General features: G+C 37.6%; 1 protein-coding gene across 5 annotated transcripts in view; it reads left to right on the forward strand.

Moving 5' to 3' along the window:
• Nucleotides 1–26,130, forward strand: part of LOC126194653 (mesocentin-like) — a 631,517-nt gene that overhangs the window by 543,940 nt on the left and 61,447 nt on the right. For 4 of the 5 annotated variants that reach the window (XM_049932838.1, XM_049932840.1, XM_049932842.1 and 1 more), the window contains exons 4-11: nt 3,008–3,083; nt 5,676–5,720; nt 6,309–6,482; nt 7,084–7,236; nt 12,661–12,846; nt 14,773–14,945; nt 16,700–16,851; nt 24,649–24,762. In XM_049932838.1, the coding sequence (XP_049788795.1) occupies nt 3,008–3,083; nt 5,676–5,720; nt 6,309–6,482; nt 7,084–7,236; nt 12,661–12,846; nt 14,773–14,945; nt 16,700–16,851; nt 24,649–24,762 (1,073 nt within the window). The remainder of the gene's footprint in view (nt 1–3,007; nt 3,084–5,675; nt 5,721–6,308; nt 6,483–7,083; nt 7,237–12,660; nt 12,847–14,772; nt 14,946–16,699; nt 16,852–24,648; nt 24,763–26,130) is intronic. The other variant, XM_049932843.1, reaches the window with a different exon arrangement.

Consider the following 26,130-nt stretch of genomic DNA (forward strand, 5'->3'; position numbering starts at 1 on the left):
GCCAGTCTGGACGTGTGGGGTGTCACATTGTCCTGCTGGAATTTCCCAAGTCTGTGGGAATGCACAATGGACATGAATGGATGCAGGTGATCAGACAGGATGCTCATGTACATGTCACCTGTCAGAGTCGTATCTAGGCGTATCAGGGGCCCCATATTACTCCAACTGCACATGCCCCACACCACTACAGACCCTCCACCAGCTTGAGCAGTCCTCTGCTGATAGGCAGAGTCCGTGGATTCATGAGGTTGTCTCCATACCCATACATGTATATACGCTAGATACAATTTGAAAGAGACTCATCCGACTATGTTTCCAGTCATCAACAGTCCAATTTCAGTGTTGATGGGCCCAGGTGATGCGTAAAACTTCATGTCATGCAGTCATCAGGGATACACGAGTTGGCCTTTGGCTCCGAAAGCCCATGTCGATGATGTTCCGTTGAATGGTTCACACACTGACCCTTGTTAATGGCCCAGCATTGAACTGCAGCAATTTGCGGAAGAGTTGCACTTTTGTCATGCTGAACGATTTTCTTGTCATTGTTGCTCCCGTTCTTGCAGGATCTTTTTCCAGCCACAGAGATGTCAGAGATTTTATGTTTTACCAGATTGCTGAAATTCACGGTACACTCATGAAATGGTCATATGGGAAAGTCCCCACATCATTGCTACCTGGAAGATGCTGTGTCCCATCACTCAAGCGCTGACTATGAACCACTTTCAAACTCACTTAAATCTTGATAACCTGCCATTGTAGCAGCAGTAGCCAGTCTAACAACTGCATAAGACACTTATCATCTTGTCTAGGCACTGCCGACCACAGTGCCATATTCTGCCTGTTTACATATCTCTGTATTTGAATACACATGCCTATACCAGTTTCTTTGGCGCTTCATTGTATGTTGCAAGAAATAAGGCCTTCTGATGCAAAACTGAATACTGAATGCCTAAGTGGGCAGATGACTTTATCCATTCATGGTAATGTCGGTAATAAATAAATGTAAAATGAATAGATTTTGTCACTGAAGAACTGTGTAAAGAATTTCAATTTGATCCAGGTTTGTAAAGTTATATCTGATTTGCTTAAATGAAGTACCATTCATCATAGTTTTTGAACTTGACGACAACAATGACAACAACAGCAACAATGAATGGTGCTGAAAATACAGAACCAGGAAGTGTATGAATTTTGAATCAATGGGCACTAAAAATATCACTATCATTATTGTATTGCATTTTACCTTAAGTTGCATGTTTCCTGTAAATGCCTACATATTTCAGTCACATGATAAAATGCATCATTCTCTGCAATAGGAACTGTTGTTGTAGCGGCCCTATTATGAGTTAAACTAGCTGTTTCTGAGGAATTAATACTATTTTTTGTGTTTTTGGTAATTGTAAATAATAGTTAGTTGTGTATTTTATGAAAAACATTTCACGATGATCTGCTAGTTGTATGTTTCATTATGAGTTTCCTAAAAGTTGTAAGCATGAATGAGAACGAAGAAAAATAAATGACCTCCACTACAGCTCTGTAATGAGCTGCACAATTAACATTCTTTTCTCAATGACTGGATCAACAGATGTCCAAAAATACAAAAGTACTAATAACTCTTTAAAATAATAAAAAGCAAAGCTAGCAGCCCATCTAGCTTAACTTAGGCTGAGCCAATTATAGCAACAGTCTATTCACATATTATTCAGCACAAGGATTTAGATTTGCATTTTTAGTTCACATACTGACTTAACATCCTGGTATAGCTAAAAACAAGCTGCATTTAGTGTAGACAACATGCTGCATTTAGGGTAGACTTAAGACTGAGATGGAATAGGTAATTACAAGACATAGATAATGGAATTTTAGGAAGGTATAACACACAGAAATATAATGTGAAAGTAGTGATAAATTTAAAGCTAGCAAATCCTGAATTCATATCTTCTGCAGCGGTACTTGCAGTAGAAAAAAAGTAGTGCAAAAGAAGTGCTCACTGATGCTGAAACTGTTCAGAAACATGTTTAGGTAAAATAAACAAAAAGTGCATTCTTTTAAGGAAGCATGTTATGTTACTATTATGTTACTACAATATAAAGGGATGTGTTATGTAAGTCATGAAAATTATATGAATATAATAGAGGGAAACATCCCATGTGGGAAAAATATATCTAAAAACAAAGATGATGTAACTTACCAAACGAAAGTGTTGGTATGTTGATAGAGACACTCACAAACACACTGTTGTGTGTGTATATGTGCGGATGGATGTGTGTGTGTGTGTGTGTGTGTGTGTGTGTGTGTGTGTGTGTGTGTGTGTGTGTGTGTGTGTGTACCTGTCCCTTTTTCCCCCTAAGGTAAGTCTTTCTGCTCCTGGGATTGGAATGACTCCTTCCTCTCCCTTAAAACCCACATCCTTTCGTATTTCCCTCTCCTTCCCTCTTTACTAATGAAGCAACCGTGGGTTGCGAAAGCTTGAATTTTGTGTGTGTGTTTGTGTTTGTGAGTGTCTCTATCAACATACCAACGCTTTCGTTTGGTAAGTTACATCATCTTTGTTTTTAGATTCATGAAAATTATATTTCAATAACTGTAGTTATATCACTGTTGGGCTCTGTTTAACCACTAATTGGTTCATTTCATGTGTTGGGCACTGTTAAACTTCTCCATCTTTCATTTCATTTGATTGCATTGTTGAATCAAGATTCTTATTGAGTGATTTATAAATTTTCTTTACTTTATGTTTGTTGTTGATTGAATTTGTCAACATTTACTTTCGGGAACATTTTGTTAATTTATAAGAATGTTGTCCTTAATATTCTTACAAATCCTATGTCTCTTTTCAAACATTAGTTCAAAACTTCATGTTGTATCATAAATACCATAGTATTCACATTTTCCTTGTGTAACTTTCCTGTAGTCAACTGTTCGAAACAATCATTTCCTTACTTTTGTTGAGAATTAATTTTATGATTTTGGTCAGATTTCCATCCAAATTTCTTTTTGTTTATAGATGAACCATGGAAATTCAACTTTGAGGTCAAATTTTACCCTCCAGATCCAGCACAGCTGCAAGAAGACATCACAAGGTGAGTTTACCATGATCACCACTTATATTGATTATAGTTTATTTGGTGATTGTACTTCTTAACAATGGTGATGGTGTTCAAAGGCAATGTCTAAATATGGCCCACTTTTCTCTTATATCTAAAAATGTTTTCCTGACTTTATGGATCAAATGGCTCTGAGCACTATGGGACTCAACTGCTGTGGTCATAAGTCCCCTAGAACTTAGAACTACTTAAACCTAACTAACCTAAGGACATCACACACATCAATGCCCGAGGTAGGATTCGAACCTGCGACCGTAGCAGTCGCACGGTTCCGGACTGCGCGCCTAGAACCGCGAGACCACCGCGGCCGGCCTGACTTTATGTACCGTCTATTCATTGTTAAATTAATTTATATATACTAAACACTGGAGACTTAGTTGTACATTCTTGTGTGGATACATTAATGTTTATTGGTTACCAGAACCACACTGATGAGCCAAAATACTATGACCACATGTACCATGAATTTGACAAGTCTGTGGTAAGTTTCCAAAGGTATTTCTATCCACAGGTCAAGAAATTTGTGTGAATTGGGGTCATAGTGCTTGTGGGCATAGTGCTTGAGGACGTGCTCCATAGGGTTCAAATCATCTAAATTTGGTGACCAAGACATCAGTTTGAGTTCACTATCATCTACATCTACATCTACATCCACACTCCACAAGCCACCTGACTGTGTGTGGCGGAGGGTACCTTGAGTACCTCTATTGGTTCTGCCTTCTATTCCAGTCTCGTATTGTTCATGGAAAGAAAGATTGTCGGTATGCCTCTGTGTGGGCTCTAAGCAGTATACTGCTTGACTCCTCGGTGAAGGTATGTTCTCGAAACTTCAACAAAAGTCCATATCGAGCTACTGAGCGTCTCTCTTGCAGAGTCTTCCACTGGAGTTTATCTGTCATCTCCGTAATGCTTTCGCGATTACTAAGTGATTCTGTAACGAAGCGCGCTGCTCTCCATTGGATCTTCTCTATCTCTTCTATCAACCCTATCTGGTACGGATCCCACACTTGTGAGCAGTATTCAAGCAGTGGGCGAACAAGTGTACTTTAACCTACTTCCTTTGTTTTCAGACTGCATTTCCTTAGGATTCTTCCAATGAATCTCAGTCTGGCATCTGCTTTACCGAAGATTAATTTTATACGGTCATTCCATTTTAAATCACTCCTAATGCCTACTCCCAGATAATTTATGGAATTAACTGCTTCCAGTTGCTGACCTGCTATGTTGTAGCTAAACCATTGTATCTTGGTTCTAGCCTTTGGATACAGACAGGTATCTGGCTGGACAGTGCTATCACTGTCAGAGAAGACATCAAGCATGAAGAGATGTAGGAGGTTCGCAATGCTCACATAGTACACAGCTGTCGCAGTACCTACAATTACTGCTACAGGTCCTGTGGAAACATATGTCTCCCATGGAATTTTTTTGCCCCCATCATTCATGTTTTGAGCCACCATTTGTGCTGATGATAGTTTATCCAGGCACAAAAGTCTTGGTGTAACAACAAATGTAACTCATCTGACCAGGTGGCATGTTTCCTTTGATCCATGATCCAATCTTGATGATCACTTGCACAATAAAATTGTGACTGATGATGTCATTGGGTCAACATGGGAACAGACGTTGGGGTGGTCTGCTTCAGAGTCCCATGTTCAACAATGTGCACTTAATAGTGGGCTCTGGAAGACTTGTACCTAAACCAGTATTATATTTTGTCATCCAATGTGCCACAGATTACCATGTGTCCTGCTTTAGAGGGCAGGTAAGCCTTCATCCTCTACATTCTGTGATGAGGTGTCTGCACCCAACACTTTGTTGGCAACTTGTGGTTTCGCAGTCGTTCAGCTACTTTCCATAGATGTTCATAACAGTTGTACACAAGCAGCCGACCAGTTTCATACTTTTGATATGCTCATTCGCATGCAGTGGGCCATAACCATATACCATCTTGGGACCCATGTAATCGTTAAAATGATTGCCCTGTTATCTCTGCTGTGCTTATATACTTTCAGTATCAAGACACGTTCCCTCTATGCCACCATGCAGCATTCATTCCCATGGTGGGCAGTTGTCATAATGTTTTAGCTTGTCGCTGTACATTCATGTGGTAAATATAAAGTGAGAAATGAACAGTGGTTAGGCAGGTCAACAAGAAGCTGAAAGTTAATTTTGTACTTGCATCTTTCTCCATATCACCGACTTGTACACTCCCTTTATTTGAAGTTGGAGAATGCTGTTTATGTCCTTGATTCAGTAAATTTACTTATGTTTAATACATATAAATAATCCTTCAAAAAAATCTACTATCCTTGTAGTCGTCCACACACACACACACACACACACACACACACACACACACACACTCTCTCTCTCTCTCTCTCTCTCTCTGGGATAACTGCCTACAGTAAAGCTGCTTCTGACAAAGCATAATGAAGCATTTTACTGCTGATGTTAAATAATAATTCAGTATTGTTCTGCTAATCTACAGAAATAAAATGTGAATACTTACCCAAGCAGTGTCTTTTTTTCTGTGCATTGGAAAATATGTATTTTTTTCTTGGGTTTCAGATACCAGTTGTGCCTACAGATCCGCAATGACATTCTAGAAGGAAAGTGAGTATTGTTCTAATATACAATAAATATGACTGAGGACAGAATAGCAAATCGTGCAGTTGTGTTAAATCAGTATGTTTTGGATGAGTGAATTCCATAACTGTTATTGTATTTCATTCTTCACAGGTTTCTTATTCAGCCGTTATTTTAAAAACTGCATACAGTATTTCTGTTACTGGGGAGAAAGTGAAATATTCATAATTCTGTTAATCATTTTAACTTTTTTAACCAAAATTTACATCAGCCTAAGATTTTATTATTCTCTTGCCCTTGCACACACACCTGTGTGCATAAGCACCACAACCCCCCCCCCCCCCCTCCTCCCATGTGCACACATTTTTTCCACAGAAACATATATTATACAAGATGCTAGGTTTTTCAGAGAATTTTTCATCTGGAATCTTACGGGTGATTTAGTTTGCACAGTTCCTGAGGATAAAAATAAAGAGGGCTTTATGTATAGTGACTCTTAAAGAAACACAGATTGCAGCAGCAGCAGCAGTCTAAAAGTTTTGGTGCAAAATTTTAGCAAAAACAGATTTTTATTTCAAAAGATATGATTAACGTCTTCCTGTCGTTATTTTTCAGGCTACCTTGCTCATTCGTAACACATGCTCTTTTGGGATCATACTTAGTTCAGTCAGAGCTTGGAGACTATGATCCAGATGAGCATGGGAGGAATTACTTAAAAGACTTCAGGTTTGCTCCAAACCAAACAGCCGAGCTGGAGGAGAAAGTCATGGATCTGCACCGTACACACAAGTAAGTAATTATGCTTGGTTTGTATTGATAATGGAACACTTTTGTTTGCAGGATTATGACAGTTATTCCACTCTGCAGAAATTTTCCATCTGCTATGTGATTGGGGATCTCATAGTGAAATAGTTACAAAGCAAGAATTTACATCAGCATTTAAACAGTAGTTCTTGCAGGTTTTCCTTATCATTTCAGCTACTTGTAAATAATACAAACTTTAAAGTTAAAAGCCAGTCTTTTTTGTTTTATGCTCGTGTATTGTTTTTATAGTGACTTGACTTATGACAAGGTTATTTGATTCATTGGTGTGGTGAAAAACCTTCTGATGGAATTGATTTGAAATACCACATTGCTGAAATTTTTTAAAAATTCATTGTGTACAGCATCAGTGTATCAGCTATTACTTGATAAATTTTATTACAATTAACTAGGGACTGATGTGTTACAGATTAATTATCACATCACAGTAAATTAAAATGTCTTTAACATATTCACATTCTTGACCAGAGAGAGTTTCATTTATAGACTTACATTCAGTAACATGATGTTGATTCATGAATTTACTTATTCATTGTGGCATGAGCACTTACATGACACTTTTTCTCAGAGGGCAGACACCAGCAGAAGCAGAGCTCCACTATCTGGAAAATGCGAAGAAACTTGCGATGTACGGTGTTGACCTCCACCCTGCCAAGGATTCAGAAGGTGTGGACATAATGTTGGGGGTTTGTGCCTCCGGTCTGCTGGTTTACAGGGATAGGTATGCCAATTTTATGTCACAATTTACGTTTCAGTAATAGAGTTGAATTATACATGACATTACCCTTCTAGTCTCTTAATTTTAATTAAGTTGTTTCATATTAATACACCATTGAAAAAATTGTTTTCAGCTGTCTGTAAATCCAGATAATGATAAATTTAACTCTGGGAATAATGTTGTTTGTTTGAGAATGAAAAGCATGGACATGAAAAAATTTCTTATTTAATAACAATAATAGGGCAGGAACAATAATAGCATTGACTAGAGAGGGTTGCACTAGGAACAAGATAAGAGCTGCAAATAACAATTTTATTCTCCTTTCGTGTTCTCTGTTACTTCTTCTGTACAACAGTTCAATTTGCATCACTGCATTGCATGTTTTATTGCTTTCCACCCCTATTATCATTTATTCGGTACATGTTTCCAAGACTACTGACCAGTCAGCACCCTTTTAGCCTCAAGACATACTTACCGTTACCATCTGTGTGCTGGGTGCTTGTTTATATTTTTATTTTGGGGTACATAAATTTAATGCCACTCTTTGTTATTATTCTTGATCTTTTTTGTATTTTGTGAGTACCATATTTTGTTATTAGGCAGCTTTTAATGTGTAAACTCATGACCAACTTCCAGTCTCGCCCCCCTCTCCCCCCCTCCCCTCCATTCCCCAAGAATCATGGACCTTGCCGTTGGTGGGGAGGCTTGCATGCCTCAATGATACAGATAGCCGTACCATAGGTACAACCACAGTGAAGGGGTATTGTTGAGAGGCCAGAAAAACATGTGGTTCCTGAAGAGAGGTGACAGCCATTTCAGTATTTGCAGGGGAAACTGTCTGGATGATTGACTGATCTGGCCTTGTAACATTAACCAAAACGGCTTTGCTGTTGTGGTACTGCGAACAGCTGAAAGAAAGGGGAAGCTACAGCCGTACTTTTTCCCAAGGGCATGCAGCTTTACTGTATGGTTAAATGACGATGGCATCCTGTTGGATACAGTATTCCGGAGGTAAAATAGTCCACCATTCGGATCTCCGGGCGGGGATTACTCAGAAGGACGTCGTTATCAGGAGAAACAAATCTGGCATTCTACGGGTCGGAGAGTGGAATGTCAGATCCCTTAACGAGGCAGGTAGATTAGAAATTTAAAAAGGGGAATAGATAGATTAAAGTTAAATATAGTGGGAATTAGTGAAGTTCGGTGGCAAGAGGAACAAAACTTTTGGCCAGGTGAATACAGGATTATAAATACAAAATCAAAATAGGGGTAATGCAGGAGAAGGTTTAATAATGAATAAAAAAATAGGAGCATGGGTAAACTACTACAAACAGCATAGGGAACACATTATTGGAGCCAAGATAGACACAAAGCCCACACCTAACACAGCAGTACAAGTTTATATGCCAACTAGCTCCGCATATGACGAAGACATTGAAGAAATGTATGATGCGATAAAAGTAAGCATTTTGATAATGTGGGGAGACGAAAATTTATTAGTCATGGGGGACTGGAATTTGATAGTAGGAAAAGGATGAGAAGGAAAAGTAGTAGGTGAATATGGAATGGGGGTAAGGAATGAAAGAGGAAGCTGTCTGGTAGAATTTTGCTCAGAGCATAACTTTATCATAGCTAACACTTGGTTTAAGAATCATGAAAGAAGGTTGTCTACGTGGAAGAGACCTGGAGACACTGGAAGGTTTCAGATAGATTATATCATGGTAAGACAGAGATTTAGGAACCAAGTTTTAAATTGTAATACATTTCCAGGAGCAGATGTGGACTCTGACCACAATTTATTGGTTATAAACTGTAGACTAAAACTGAAGAAACTGCAGAAATTATAGTAATTTAAGGAGATGGGACTTGGATAAACTGAAAGAACCAGAGGTTGTAGAGAGTTTCAGAGAGAACATTAGGGAACAATTGACAAGAACGGGGAAAAGAAATACAGTAGAAGAAGAACGGGTAGCTTTGATAGGTGAAATAGTGAAGGCAGCAGAGGATCAAGACGAGGGCTAGTAGAAATCCTTGAGTAACAGAAGAGATATTGGATTTAATTGATGAAAGGAGAAAATATAAAAAGCAATAAATGAAGCAGGCAAAAGGAATACAAACGTCTCAAAAATGAGATCGACAGGAAGTACAAAATGGCTAAGTGGGGATGGCTAGAAGACAAATGTAAGGATTTAGAGACGTATATCACTAGGATAAGATAGATACTGCCTATAGGAAAATTAAAGAGACTTTTGGTGAAAAGAGAACCACTTGTATGAATATTAATAGCTCAGATGGAAAACCAGTTCTAAGCAAAGAAGGGAAAGTAGAAAGGTGGAGGGAGTATGTATAGGGTCTATACAAGGGTGATGTACTGGAGGGCAATATTGTGGAAATGGAAGAGGGTGTAGATGAAGATGAAATAGGAGATATGATACTGCGTGATGAGTTTGATAGAGCACTGAAAGACGTGAGTTGAAACAAGGCCCCGGGAGTAGACAACATTCCATTACAACTACTCATAGCCATGGGAGAGCCAGCCCTGACAAAACTCTACCATCTGGTAAGCAAGATGTATGAGACGGGCAAAATACCCTCAGGCTTCGAGAAGAATATAATAATTCCAATCTCAAAGAAAGCAGGTGTTGACAAGTGTGAAAATTACCGAACTACCAAAGACACAGCTGCAAAATACTAACACGAATTCTTTAGAGACGAATGGAAAAACTGGTAGAAGCCGACCTTGAGGAAGATCAGTTTGGATTCTTGGAAGATAGATTAATGAAAGGCAAACCTACATTTATGGCATTTGTAGACTTAGAGAAGGCTTTTGACAATGTTGACTGGAATACTCTCTTTCAAATTCTGAAGGTTGCAGGAGTCAAATACAGGGAACGAAAGGCTATTTACAATTTATACTGAAGATAGCAGTCTCTGATGTTATTCAATCTGTATATTGAGCAAGCAGTAAAGGAAACAAAAGAAAAACTCGGAGTGGGAATTAATATCCATGGAGAAGAAACTAAAACTTTGGGGTTTGTCAATGACATTGTAATTCTGTCAAAGACAGCAAAGGACCTGGAAGAGCTGTTGAACTGAGTGAACAGTGTCTTGAAAGGAGGATATAAGATGAACATCAGCAAAAGCAAAATGAGGATAATGGAATGCAGTTAAACTAAATCGTGAGATGCTGAGGGAATTAGGTTAGGAAATGAGACACTTAAAGTGGTAGATGAGTTTTGCTATTTGTGGAGCAAAATAACTGATGATGGTCTAAGTAGAGAGGATATAAAATGTAGACTGGCAATAGCAAGGAAAGCGTTTCTGAAGAAGAGAAATTTGTGCACATTGAGTATAGATTTAATTGTCAGGAAGTCTTTTTAAGAATTTGTATGGAGTGTAGCCTTGTATGGAAGTGAAACATGGACGATAAATAGTTTAGGCAAGAAGAGGGTAGAGGGTTTCGAACTGTGGTGCTACAGAAGAGTGCTGAAGATTAGATGGGTAGATCACATAACAAATGATGAGGTATTGAATAGAATTGGGGAGAAGAGGAATTTGTGGCACAACTTGACTAGAAGAAGGTATTGGTTGGTAGGACTTGTTCTGAGGCATCAAGGGATCACCCGTTTAGTATTGGAGGGCAGTGTGGAGGGTAAAAATCATAGAGGGAGACCAAGAGACGAATACACTAAGCAGATTTAGAAGGATGTAGGTTGCAGTAGGTACTTTGAGATGAAGCAGCTTGCACAGTATAAGGTAACATGGAGAGCTGCATCAGTCTCTGGACTGAAGACCACAACAACAACAACAACATGATCAACACAGTCTTTTAATATTTGTCCACGAATCTTACTTGCACTTGGGAAGCTTGCAGCTCTGTGACCTTTGTAATTGATGGGAAATTTTTACATTTTTAGACATATCAAAATGTATAAGAAACAAAATTTTTCAAGTAACCTGTCTCAGCAGCAGGAGTGTTGTTGATTCTGTGAGCAATATTGTTTCATAACTTTTCTCATCCAAGCTAATACTCTACATTATCACTATGTTGTATTGGTTATTTCCTCTTGTCATTCGTTTTAAAATACGTGGACCCATATCTTTCAGTATTCTTTACATAGTCCATTTGCTTTCATTAAAATTTTTGGTTTCTTTCATATGACAAACACTATACAGGGCACTATTCCTCTTTTTTGTTTGTGCAGCGTTTGGTGTGTTTGCTTACCATTGAAAATAAACACTACAAGGGCAAAATAATCACTCAGATCACTCAGCATGGAACACTGTGACTGAAATAAACAGTAAGCTGTATGATCACAGCACAGTCTGCACAGAACAAAGACAAGAATGTCACTGATGCATGATGGGCTGTGAGTGATGAGTGGATCAGACCTTGGCCTGCCTTGGCAGATGCTCTGAACTCTTAATTGTATCAAAGGAATGTTCATTCAAGGAAAATAAATTATGAGCCAAGTTTCAGACCAGTACTTACCTTCAGGAGGAAAAATTTGTAGTACTGCCGATAGACACACATAAAATTAAAATGGACATGCTATCTAGCTTTTGGAACTCACATTTTCTTCATAGGTGAAAAGAGAAGGGGTCAGGTGGAGTGGTGGTGGGAGCTGGGGGGGGGGGGGGGGGGGAGATGAGAGGCTCACTTGTAGTGAGACAAAAACTTTGACTACTACTGTCCTCACCACAGGTTGATCTCTCGGATCCTGGTGTCTAACTGAACTGTCATTTCTGTTTAACCTTCCCCAAACTATCCCTTCAAATCCCCTAAGAAGGATCTGTTAGTTCCGGAAGCTAGGTAGTGTGTCACTTTTAATGTGTCTATCGGCAGAATGGCACATTTTCCTTGTGAAAAGTAAGCAATGCTCAGCAATTCTGTCTCATTATTTGTTTATACACTGTCTGTAGTCTGGAGCATATTGCATTGAATTATGCTGGTATCATAAAAGGTTTTCTTCAAAACTTACTTTTGGCAAATGTTGGGAAAGTACTCATAAGATCACATGGTGTGCAGTTTTAATTATTGCTTTGTTATTTCAGTTGATTTATTAAGTTAATCTATCAAAAAATACATTGAAATATCATAATGTATCTCCAATTACTGTTCCGCTTGCGTATTTAAATTGCCCACTGTGAAAAAAGTTTTGTGGCTCAAATTTAAATCTTGAAGATACTAGAATGAATTTTCACTTTGCAGCGGATCGCATGCTGTTTTGAAAATGCCTGGCAGATTAAAACTGTGTGATGGATCTGGACTCAAACCTGGAAACTTAATTTTTTTTAAAGATATTGGTTATGCACTGCAAGATACCATTGTTGCTCTAGTTTTTCTCACTAAGAAGTTTCAGCAAATAATTAAACACATGCAGAAATACTCTGTATTTGCAATCATTCTTCTGATATGTTGCACAGGTTACGGATTAACCGGTTTGCGTGGCCAAAGATCCTGAAAATTTCATATAAGAGGCACAATTTCTATATAAAGATCCGTCCTGGTGAATTTGAACAGTATGAATCAACCATTGGTTTCAAGCTGGCCAACCATCGAGCTGCTAAAAAGCTATGGAAGGTTTCTGTGGAACATCACACTTTCTTTAGGTATGTGTTTTAATATGAGAGATGTAACTATAATTTTAGTTTATTGGAAATGTTTTTACAGTTAATAACTATAATTTTAATTTATTGCAAACATTTTACAGTTATTTGTAAATTGTAATATCTGTCTTGAAAATAATGTCAAATGCATCTTCAAATCAGTTAATTGTCTGTTCAACAAAATGTAGAGCTTTACTACAAGCTATAAAAAGTTATCCATATTTCTGTAGTTAAATGTCTTTGATTGTTGAGATGCTCATGTTAGCTGACTTTGACCTTCAATGTAGAATTACTGCTGACTTAGTCTTCACCATACTTCAATTTATGAATGCTGGAATGCGCAGAAATAAGTGTAAGAACTTGGGGAGTAACTTTTATTGCAAATGTGTTATTCTTGAGCTAAGATTTACTATTCTTATTTTCAGCACTATACATCAGTTTTGCACTATGAAAATTAGTACACAGTTGATAAGAGCACTAACATTTACAACATGTGCTTTTAGACTTTAGGGGGGGGGGGGTAAATCTCTTCATGAGGCATCAGTGATTGGGCTACGCTACTTTACTGAGGTGTAGATTGAGAAAGACAATGGCAACTGCTGTCTATTCTCTGCTCAGGAAACTCCATGCATCTACAATTGAGGCAGATATTACAATATTATGAAAAGGAAAGTTGCTACGGCACAACAAAACACAGTCACAATATAAGCTTTCAGCCAACCAAGCCTTTGTGGAAAGTAGACGACTGACACACACAAAATGCAAATGCTGCTCACACTTGCACATGGACAAAGGCCTTGTTGGCCGAAAGCTTATATTGTGACATTCTTTTTGTTGTGCCTATTTGTGACTCAGCATCTCTGCTATATTGTGAGTAGCAACTTTCCTTTTCGTAATATTGTTACATTTCATCCTGGATTTTCCGTTGTTAGAGGAAGATGTTTGTTGAATATGAAGGCCAAGGAGGACAGTATGTGTTTTTCATGGAGGACATCCTGTATAGTCCCAAGTAATTGGGTGCCAGGTATTATTGTGCTGTGAAATTGTGCCAGGACAGTGGTAAAATACCAGTACTACTTTTGAAGTTATGGTACAGTATAAGCATGGTAAAGAGCCAGATTTTATAGATCCAGAGATCTCAAGTCCGTCCCTGATATGTCTTTAGGATTTTTATGTGTCACATATCACTTCATTCGCCTCTGGCAATGTTTGTTGTAATAGATGCTGAGCTGCTTTGTAATTTGGAGTTCACTTTAAACTTTAGGTTCCCCTGTAGCTTGCTGGGTAAGACAGTCCAAAGATCGGAGGAACGGACATGGAATACCACTTTCAGTAGGACCATGCCTAGTAAAGTGTTATGATTTTCAAACCAGTTGTCAGATTTATGACAGCTTTACCTTTTTTGAAGTATAGTGTAGTTGATGTGAGATATGAGAAATACATGTGTGGGCTCTTAAATGCCATTGGAAAGGATACCAAACCTTGTCACTCAAAGCTGGGATGAGCATTTTTCTAAAAAAGGCTTACATCCCTCATGGTTTGCCATTCTAGATGTATACAGAATGTTTCTAAATTTTAAATTTTACAGACTCCTACAGTATGCAAAGGACATTGGAGTGGTAATGGTTTGATTAGAAACTCATGCCTGGATTTGTCACACTTGCTTGCAACTGCTTTCTCTTTTGATAATAATTGAATGGCAATATCTTAAAAATTATGGAAATAATGCAAATGAAATGTCTGTGAAAGGAAAGGCAAAATGGGAAACCTTTCATTGACACCTATCCAGCATATAGTGTAGGGGCTGAAGTAGATAGAATGTAATACTTATGAGATGTTTAAAACTTTTTGTTGCTGTAAATAAGGAAGTTTGTGAAAATATCTTACTAACTTGGTGACATTAGGTATTGACAAAATCTTGACTTTCAGACTTATGACACCTGAACCAACACAAAAATCAGGCTTATTCCCACGTTTTGGATCAAAATTCCGTTACTCTGGCCGGACACATTATGAGACTAAAAAGGCACTTATAGAAAGGCCTGCTCCACGGTTTGAACGCAGCCTGAGTGGTCGAGCTCTCACCTCACGAAGCATGGATGGTAAGCCGAGAATGAAAGACTTTTTTCCATGTGTGTTATGTAACCTAACTGTGAGAGAAAATTGTGCAGTCAGTGACAGTTTCTTTGAATGAACAATATACTTTTCTGTCAATAGTTTTAGGTTTCAAAGCTCAATTTTAAATGCTGGCGCACATTTCCTCTGCAAAGTTCCTTGTTTCACATGTATAAAAAGTGTCCTTTACCTGAAGAACACAATTTTGGATTTATCCTTTTCTGTTTTTGTATGTGTTGTTTTAAATGTCTTTCTTATTTAGTCATTTATTATAGAGAGGATTGTACATAAGAGAAAATAAAATGAGCTGCTACTTTATACTGTGCACCATGATAAAACATGAAGTTGTTTTAGTTTAACTGTAGCTTCTACTCACCATATTACACATCTTTGACCACTTATACTGTTCAGTATTCTTTAGTTTGTATTCTCACACATCCCGTACCCAACTACTTCTTTCTCACAGTTCCAGAAGGAGGTCACTATTTCTCATGCAACTTTAAAATCTTTGTTGCTGAGAATGTTCATTATACGTTTGTCATTCTGCCTGTTGAGAACAGTGCTTTTTTTCCCTCAGTAATTATCCAATGCGAATTTGTTTCAAGTACTATTTTTTCATATTCATAATGAAAAGAAAAACACGCATGAAAATTGCAGGCAATAAAAGAATATTATCTAGGTGTGAGCTGTTGATTCAAGAAGAGTTTAGGCAAGGGGCAAATTTAAAAACATTGTTGATTGTTTGGATCCTGGAATTTTTGGAGCTTTTTTTCTTGGGGAAAAGAGAAATATAAGAAATTAACAATAGAAGGTGCTGACAAAAAGGGAAAGTTTCTCCAAAAATTGAATCAGGAGAATCCGCCTTGCTCTCCTTTTCTGTTTATATTCTGCTTTTAATTTTCTTTCCATTTGTGTCTTGCCATGTTTTCAAATATTCTTTGTTTTAGACAGGGGTACTTTTCAGTGTATTCTAGGTCACAAAGGTAGAAATTCAGTCATATATATATATATATATATATATATATATATATATATATATATATATATATATGTTAACAAGACTCTCCTCTTCTACTGAAAATGTTACTGATTTATTTCAATCTTTGATAACTTTGATCGTACTAGATGTAAATGACGCTGTGGAATCTCAGCATACAGAGCACATTTTAATACCTTCACAAAGGGCGATGATGGCCCCAGTTGTACTGTACAATCTATTATTGTGGTGCTTGTGCCTGAAGTAATAGGACAAAGGAAAAGATAGATGGAAAGACATTGATTTAAAGAAACTATGTACTCCACTGTGTTCCACAATGTTGGCTGATATTGACCATTCAGTTATTTTCAGTTTCACCTAGGAACATGTCAATGTAAAAAGATTACGGAAAAGAAAATGGGGACTAAAATTATAATATTATTGGCACTTTATAACAGATTGTACATTACTATTGGGGCTATCATCTCTCTGTATTCGTATTGATATATTCCTTGGTGCACTTGAAAATCAGTGTACAGTTGAAATTAGCCAATTGTTTCATTTAAATTGACAGTCTCAGTAGGAAAAAAGATTGACTTATTGTTGCTGTGGATCTAAATATGAAGAAATCAAAAATATACCTATGTTAGTATGTGGAATCATAGCAAGTAATATTTTAATTTTGGTAGCTGAAACTGAACTTAAAAATAAAAGATTTAACTGTCTTTTTTTTTTTTTTTTTTTTTTTTTTTCCACACAATGTAGCACTATCAGGGCCAGGAAGACTGCAGGCAGAAAATGCCAGTGATGCCAACAAACGCCATACAATGTCGCACCCACCCGATCACTTTCCTGATATGGAACCAGCACGCCCTGTGAAGGAGCTCAAGGAGAAGGAGGAGAAGATAAAGGACAAGGTACTTGATGTGATAGTGAATATATCAGAGACTTTTAAGAGCCAGTATTGCTGCTTACAAACAACTTGTTTTTTTACTAACATTGTATGTTACATTTAATTGCAGAAAGCAAATAATGAATTCATTCCCATTAATATTTTGTGATGAGCATGCTTATTGTGGTTCTTTGGTTGAAGAAACTAAAAGGGTAGTTTCTGGATTTATGGTAAAATATTTAATTTATATTTACTTCTTCATGAAAGTGCAATCATATAGTGTCTTTCATAATGGAAGCAAATTTGACAGATGGTCAGAATATTTAAAAATTGCTACAGAAGAGCAAAAGAGGTGGGGAGGGAGGATAGAAAATGGAAGAATATGAGGAAATGAAAAGTCGTAAAATTAAGAGCTTAAAAAGGCACTACGAGAGAGAAATGCAGAGGCTACAGTGACACCAATACTATTTTTGATTTGCTATTGTCTCACACTAGGAAATTGCTTGGAAATGTATTTAATAATATTTTTGAAAGTAATTTGCCAGTACATAACCCTTCTGATCGTATTTAGACAGCAGCCATAATTGTCTTACTTGCCAAACAGTAATTACGAAGAAACCACTAACCTAAGTTTTTGATCTTACAAGTAATTGTCTACTTTGTTGGTAGGTTTCATTTCAGGCAGTGTAAGAACAAATTGTGATAAGTAACTATATGGCCACATACTGAGTGAAGTGGCCCAGTGGTAAGACATTGAACTCACATTTAGGGAGAGTAGGGTTCAATATCCCATGCAGCCATCCAGATTTAGATTTTCCTAAATCACTTAGGTGATTATGGAAATGCTTTCTTTGCAAAAGACATGGCAGATTTCCTTCACATACTGACAAATCTTATCTTCTGTTCCATCTCCAATGATCTCATTATGAATAAGACTTTAAACTGTAATCTTCCTTCCCACATGGCAACAATTCATATCTAATTACTCCTCTTGCAGTATCAGTGTAGCCAAATATTCCATCTCATGCTAAAATACTTATAAAGACTGAGTTACAGTATTGTCTACCTGTGGTTGGTGGAAAGAAAAAGTGAGGCAAGAATAGTTATTTGAAGTTTCCGGCTATAATACAAAACACTCAACACTGTGCCTAAAAACGTAAAAGGTGGTTGATTTTAGAGGACATTTTCATTTTTTATTTTGGTTTAGTTCTTCACTGTGAGGATAATTTTTTCTTGTATCCCCCAGGCTCACAAGTCTAATTAGAGGTGTTACCAATGTATACTTCTTATTCACCTTTCACATTATGCTCCCTTTTCTATTCTACATCATTCAAGTGCTGAGACAACAATTGTTGGTCCTAAACTACTTTTAAGGTTTGATAACATAGTAATTATGATGATGACAACAACAGTAGTAATAATGCCAATAATAATATAAAACTTGTGTTAATTGCACAGCTGCCATGATACTCATGTATGTACATTAGAGATGGGTCGAACTCGTTCATTCCTGTGACCTACTTCATTCATTTCACTCTTTGCCGTGAAGCGTTCAAATGAAGTAGTTCATTCATGAAGTACGGAAGCCTGGCGAAGTTGCCCAGTTCGCCGCTCAGCCGCGGCTACGCTCGCTTCGCCTTGCTCGTACAATAGAGCTTCGTAATACTTCATAATTTTACCAACAGATGGCCAAACTATGCAGTAATGTGCACGCAACGTTTTACGCTCTTACAGCGTCTGAGTTAACTTAAGGAGCATGGTCGAAGGGGACAAAGAAAAGATAAACAGAGAAGCCTGTCACTTATAAAGAAGGTATTACATTTAATCTTGCTTGACATTTTCTCATGAAGCGCCCGAAAAAGTCTTTATCTGCCAAATGAAACATTATTTGTTGTATTCATTGGACTGAAAAGTAGGGCTACCAATGAAATGCAGTCCAATTTTATGTTCCTTTTAAAATTTAATCCAAAATAGAATGAGTATGTTTACCACTGTCACAAAGTCTATATACCTATGTTAAGTAATTATTCAGAAGTTTTCCTGTAGATTTTATTTTTGTTGAGAATAATAACCCTCCAGATTCAAAACGTAAACTGTCACCTGTAGTCATTGGTACAATTTCAGGTAAAATCCCTCTTTCAGTGTTATTAGCAAACCTTTTATTTTCATGTTGGCTGTGCGTGCTCACACAGCCAGCCTCTTCATTTGTATCTTTAATATTCATTTGTCTGCAAGCGCTGCCAACGGTAGGCTACCCGTAGACGCGAAGTTTAACTGCACAAATAGTCAGGGGTAATGATGTCAGCACTGTAGGAAGCAGCTGACGCTGCTTTCCACTCGCCCCTCACCGCCCCAACCCCTCGTAAACCTTATCGTTCCCTGCTAACACCGCGCGATTCGTCGACAGGCAGTGGAGGGAGGACTGAAGCGAAGGGAGGATGAGTGAAGTAGCGCCGATGTAGTGGGAGAGGGAGAGGGGAAGAGAGTGAGTGAACTAGAAAAAAGTGTGGAGTGTGCTATCTGTGAATAGTTTGAAGTACCAGTTCACTGAAATTGAGTGGTTAGTTGACACTTCACTGGAATGAAGCGTTCATTTGAACGACTCATTCACGAGCTCCCAATCACTAATGTACATGGTAGGCCATGTGATCATGTTGTATGCAATATTGCACAAGGACAGAGGCCTACTACTCAAACCCATTTATGGTGTATTATTAAGGACCCAGTATTGGCCCTATAATGCAATATTTTGTTGCATGTGCAGCCAAGTGCCAGTTATGATATTTTTGTTTAATGGTATATCCTTCATTGTGGAGGGGGCATACACACTCAAATGTATCATCAACAGAGTTGCTCAATTCACTTCCTCAGGTTTTGAGAGGAAGTGAGATAGTGTCATATCATATGCAATTAGAGGACCTCCTCCTTGTATCTGTCATTCCATTGAACATTTCAGTCCATTCAGTTTGTCAGAAGAAGTAATTGAAATATACAGGGACAGATCTTTGAAAATATTAGTGCTACAATGTACATATGCTGCATTCTAAAATAGCAGATGCTGCAGAAGACACAGTCATTTTTAACAAGTACTTAATAGTGAGGATTAACTTACTACACTTAGCTGTTGTGATGTACCATGAAAAAAAAATGCAAATTAGATTATAACCTTGTTTAATATTTGCATGCTGGAGTGAATCTACAATGTCGGAGGAAGATCATGAGGTAGCATGCGAAAATATTTTTGTTGTACGAGTGAAATCTTTTATTCAAGCTTTGTAGATTGTGTTATTATAACAGAATCCTTGGTACAGGGTTTTCTGCACCAATATTGTGGAACATCCTCTATAACATACCTTAGTTCAAATATTTTTATTATTATTGCAATGCGAGTGCCACTGTGAAAGTGGAAACTGTGTGCTGTAGCATACAATAAATGCACATAGTAGCTAGTAATATTGGCCCTGTACTTTGCATTCTAATTTAATCTGTGCATGTGGTTACCCATGCAGGCAGTGAGAAACAAAGTGGGAACACATTCTTCAAAGTCTGTCAACCTGATAATGTAGGTCTCACTTCATGTCATACATGATGAAAACTGTTACAACTGTAACTGTTTGACAATTCATGATAAATACAAACTGCCTTCAGTCACTAAATGCATTCTTATTGATCCACTAATACACTAATAATAAAAACGTATAAGGGAATCGCCATTACAATAATGTATGGAGGGTGGAGAGAAAGAAAAAAATCAATGACTCCACACTTATATTTCAGAACAAAGTGAGAAATGTTTTTAGTAAATGCTACTGCTAGTTGACAGGGCACCAAGCTAAGAACTTGAGCACAATGAACCCAATTTCTCTCAGATTAAGAGCGCAAATGAAGGTACACAACATCAGCGAGCTGGCAAGACCTGTTGTTACTTGAGAAATGTGAAAAGGGTGTATAGTTTGCTGGAAGAAACTTTAATAAATCATTCAGTAAAAAAAAAAAGTTTGGTCAGATCAGCATGTACAACACACCTTATCACCACAGTATACATACGCATGCTGCCTCTACATTGTTGTTGCAGATAGCATTCACTTGCCTTTGTTGGAGAACAACCTCAAACAGGGATCACTTAAAAAAGAGAGCAAAACTGATTGATAAGCTGAGTATAAAAATTAGAAACAAAACTCAAACCCTACAAGGAGTAAAAATTCCACAGGAAAGTATGTCAGAAGATAAAATCAAACAATGGAAAATCCGGGATGGAATGTAACAGTATAATGAAAAGGATACTGGCTACTCACCAGAGATGCTGATTCGCAGATAGGCACAACAAAAGACTGTCACAGCCAACACACACACACACACACACACACACACACACACACACACACACACACACACACACACACACTCGCCTGCAAATGCAACTCACACACCTGACCACAGTCTCTACTGGCTGAAGCCAGACTACTAGCAGCAGCGCAGGATGGGAGAGGCAACTGGGTGGGGGTAAGGAAGAGTCTAGGGCGGGGAGGGGGAGGGATAGTGGGATGAATTGGAGAGAGGGTAGGGCAGCTAGATGCAGTTGGGACGTTATATGGAGGGGTGAGTGGGTGGGGGAGGAGGGGGAGGGGGTAGTGGAGAAGGAGAGAAGTGAAAAGACTAGATGTGCTAGTGGAATAGTGGGCTATGTAGTGCTGAAATGGGAACAGGGAAGGGGCTAGATGGGTAAGGACAATGACTAACGAAAGTTGAGGCCAGGAGGGTTACGGGAACGTAGGATATCTTGCAGGGAGTGTTCCCTGTGCAACAAGAAGATGGTGGCACAAACATTGTTGCAAATTCCACCTTACATACTGCATTGGTGAAAATGTTAGAAGTTTCTACACATATTTCAATGAGAATGTGGATATATTTCATCTGAAATATTTTGAGAAATCATCAACAGCTAAACAGAAGTAGACCTCTGGGCATACACTAAGTAACCAGTTCAGTAAGTACACAGAAAACAAGAGGAGCAATTGTAATATTTTGGAAGATCCAGAAATTAATGTACTCTTAACAGCGTGCTAATGAAAATACTGAGTGTAATGGGTACATCATTATTGCATTATTGCAAATTATGTCTGCAATTTGACAGAGATAATTTGCAACAATACAAAATGGGATACAATTAGCTTTCTGAGAAACCTGTGAAAAACATGACCTGTGGAACTGACAGTGACTTAACTGTATTTCCAGCTCTGCATTTAAATATCTCCAGAATTAATTTTAACTTTATCAAAATTTACAATGTATAAATGTATGTGGTTAACACGAGATGCAGTAGTCCTCTGTGACCGTTAAGTAGCATCTGAAGATGAAGCCCCAAGGTGCGAAATCCACTGTGCATAAATCAATAAAAAAAAACTGTTGACTAATGGCAGCTTTTATTTATCGCTGGCATGTAGTTTTCATTTTACATCTGCCTTAAAGTGAAAATGAACTCGTGTCTATCTTACATGTACTGACCATCTTCCGTAATTGCAACACTGAATTGCTATGCCCTTAAAATTTAAACACAGATTATGGGGAAAAATAAACATATCAGTTAGGATGAGGAAATATGACAACTGGCTAAATGGATGAGATTATAATTTCTGGGCAGACATATAAAATAATGGTGATTATTGTAGGTAGGCTATTGAAATTGCATTGTGTAAGAATAGTTCAGTAAATGAGTTACAAAAGTCAGCATTTTTTATGTGTCTGTGTGCTACTCTATGCTTTTTTCTGTATGGAGAACAATTCCCTTTCTATGTCGTCACACATTTAAAAAGAAGCCAGTATTGCAAGATGTTCTAAAATTAGCATTGACCACTGTGTCCTTTATGCAACTGACACCCTTATTGTATCGTGAGTGACTGGTTCCTTTGCCGTGCAGAGAGATATTGATGACTGTGGGAAAGATGGAAAACCAATGAGTTTGTTCATAATCAAAAGAAATTTATGTTGGAAACAAAGAAATAATCTCTTTATCCTGGAGCTAAGTATATAAAGAGCAATCATAAAGCCTTTCTTCCTGTTTATGTTCACTGCAGAACAAGATGAAATTTTTAAAATATTTTGGTTTTTCTCGTCATTTGGCTATCCAGCGCCTTTCTTGTCAAACTGGAAATTTTGGTCCATCAACAAAGATGAAATAGTGAAAATGACCTAATCACCGTATTGCAACTGCTCTACACACAAAATGTGATTCAAATGTGGGAAGAGGGATAATCTGTGGTTTTACATAATAGAGGACATTGCAAAGTTTTCTGGCTATTTACAGAACAATATATGCTCTTCAGACTTAATTAATGTTGTGTGACTGTAAAGTGCTGCATAAGAACATTGCACTTTTTTATTTTATTTTTTAAAGTAATAACATGCAATTGTTCTAAAGACTTTTATGAAACCAAATGACTTCAGTATCCTTGGTAAAGTAAAGTACTACAAGAAAATTGACAAAAGTCTTGTTCTGCTTCAGTATTTGACTTGTACTTTGCTTGGGAGCAGTGAACCTTTCCATTTTGATCTTGTTAAAACATATAATGAACATTTACTGTTAAGGTGACGTCTTCAGATGTTTTATCAAAGTTGTCAGTTAGTCAAATGTCCTACATGCTGACAACTTCAGTTTTGGAATGCTTTACTAAGTTGTTGTAACAATATTTTGAAAGGATAGTTGCTACTCGACATATAGTGGAGATAGATGCTGTGTCACAGATAGGCACAACAAAAAGACCGTAAGAAAGTGAACTTTCGGCCAATGAGGCCTTTGTCAAAAACACACAAACGCAAACACAACTCGCACACACATATGACAATGAGTTTCTGGCAACTGAAGGCAGACTTACATGTGAGTTGCATTTGCGTGCGTGCGTGCGTGCGTGTGTCTGAATTTTCCATTGTTTGATTATTTTTACCCTTAGCACAATTTCATCAGTGGTTACTTTGCAGTCTTCAAGGATTATCTGATCATTTTTACAGGAAAGATAATTGTATGAGCAGTTGATGACAATTATCATTTCAGTGTGGTTGTATTGCTGATTGTTTAATTAAACCATAAGGTTGACTGTCCCAAAATCTGCATGAACGCTAGATATGTTTCACATTGAAGACTGGGTAACTGATTTAAAAAAATGGGATTCATATGAAGGGAAGAAATAGAAAAATGGTTCACACTTAAGACTGGTGAGTTATTTAAAAGAATAAACTGACATATTTGGTAGTGAAATGTGTAGAGTGAGAGGGCTATTAGATCATTATTGTAACAAGAATTACAAATAAGTCAGAGTTTTGACTTTCATTCTATAGGGAACTGTGACCAGAACAAAGTTAACTTAATGCACTTTGTCTGTACAGCTATCACCTGAGTAATGATTTCTGCTGCTATGTATTTAGGATTCCTTATTGGTCATTCTTACTAACAGGAAGTTACCAAAGCAGTTGCATAAACCAATGTTATATTATGCTTGTGATTCATATAACTAACTTCATAGCCAAATTAATTCAAATTCAGTTTCATAACATTTGTGGGTTTTGTAAAAGTGGATTGTAAGTATAGTTATTTCTAAAATTAATTCTGGTTTAGTAAAGTTCAATACATTTATTTTCAGTATCACTGTATGATAACTTTTTACTAATATTCTGGCTCCCACTTTGTAAAAATACCATTGCCTGCTACTTTTAACTGTACTAACATCCCCATGCAGACCACACCCTTCCCATCCTTCTGTATTAATTTCCTTGTGGAGGTAGCTAGTTGTGGCATGCATGCTGTGTATGTTATAACTACCGGTGGCAGCTGGAGCGCAAGTCGAGCACAGGGACGACATCTGCCAGCAGCAGCAGTTCGATGGAGGGCGAATATGAAGCTGCATCAGGAAGAGCAGACGACTCGCAGGATGACAAGCCGAAGGTAGAAGAGCTGGATTGTACAGTGTGGGAGTGTGCTTTCCTGGCCTCCAAATGCACCTGGTTGTGAGAATGGCAAGGGAGAACTTAGGATTCTACAACTAAACAGATCCTGTGAAAGGAAATCTTATTATCATTTTTGAGTGTGGTATGAAAGTAGAGAGAGACACTGTGAATGAAATCATGTTTCATGATTCTCTTAGTTACTGAATTTTGTAATGGTATCTCTTTCCCTTTTAGGGATTTACAAGGAATATAGAAATACTAACTCACCAACAGTGTATTTATGCAGGTGGTAGACTGCACGTGAAAGACTCCCCCCCCCCCCCCCCCCCCAAAAAAAAAAAAAAAAATTTTTTTTTTCTCTCCTACTCCTCCTTCCACTTAACTTCAGATGTAGTTTATGGGGCACTTGTTAACCTGGACCCAGACTCTTTTTTTGACATTACAAAGAATAGTGTGGAGAATGGCATAATTTATCGCTGAAAAACTGAAAAAAAATAAAATCACTCTAAATTCTCACAAAGTAATCCCAAATTTTCAGTAACAATGTTCAGCTTCGATTCAGTGTATTTCTACAATTTATAATAATAATAATAATAATAATAATAACCTGCCAGTGTTTTAAATTTTGTAATGGAGGTTGTCCAGCCTTTCCCGAAAGAACTTATTATATACACATTTCTGGAAAATTTTCTCTAATTTTGCGTTTCTCATACTGCTGAAAACCAAGCCCTTATTTACACTGGACATAGCTCGCTTTCCACAAAAGCAGCTGACATTCCTGTTTGTCAGCAGTGAAAGTGAGATTTGAACCAACTTGGGGTGAGAATAGCCACTATAATAATACCTCAGTTGTCAGAGTTATGAGCTTTTGTGCTGGCTTGCAACTGTGATCAAGTTAACTGTGATACAGTAAAAAATACGAGTAGCATTGATTCATTGTCGCAAACTAGCACAAGTTCTCTACACTGGATTGACAATCTTTTTTATACAAGACATCTTCCAAACCCTCGCCTGTAGTGAAGACTTGTTTGTTTATCCTCCACAGTAGCCAATGTACCATTTAGCTTTTATGAGTATGTGTTCACATCTCAAATATATTGGCTCATTACTCCTTTTCTTTCTTTACGTGTAGTGCACGTATTCACCCTATCAGTTGCAAGTGGTCGTGAATTTTTGTAATTGTCAGATTTGAATCACTGGAATGATATTTCTACCCAGCCAAACGGGCTCACAGAGAAAGTGGCATGTTAAAAGATTTTGCTCTATAAGTGTCATGTGTGCTATCCAACTTCAGTAGATTATTCACTTGTTTGTTCATAATGTAATACAGTCTCAGGTCTTAGCAGAGAGAGAACTGTTTTGTGTG

Source organism: Schistocerca nitens, chromosome 7 (assembly GCF_023898315.1).
Source record: "Schistocerca nitens isolate TAMUIC-IGC-003100 chromosome 7, iqSchNite1.1, whole genome shotgun sequence".
Taxonomy (NCBI): domain Eukaryota; kingdom Metazoa; phylum Arthropoda; class Insecta; order Orthoptera; family Acrididae; genus Schistocerca; species Schistocerca nitens.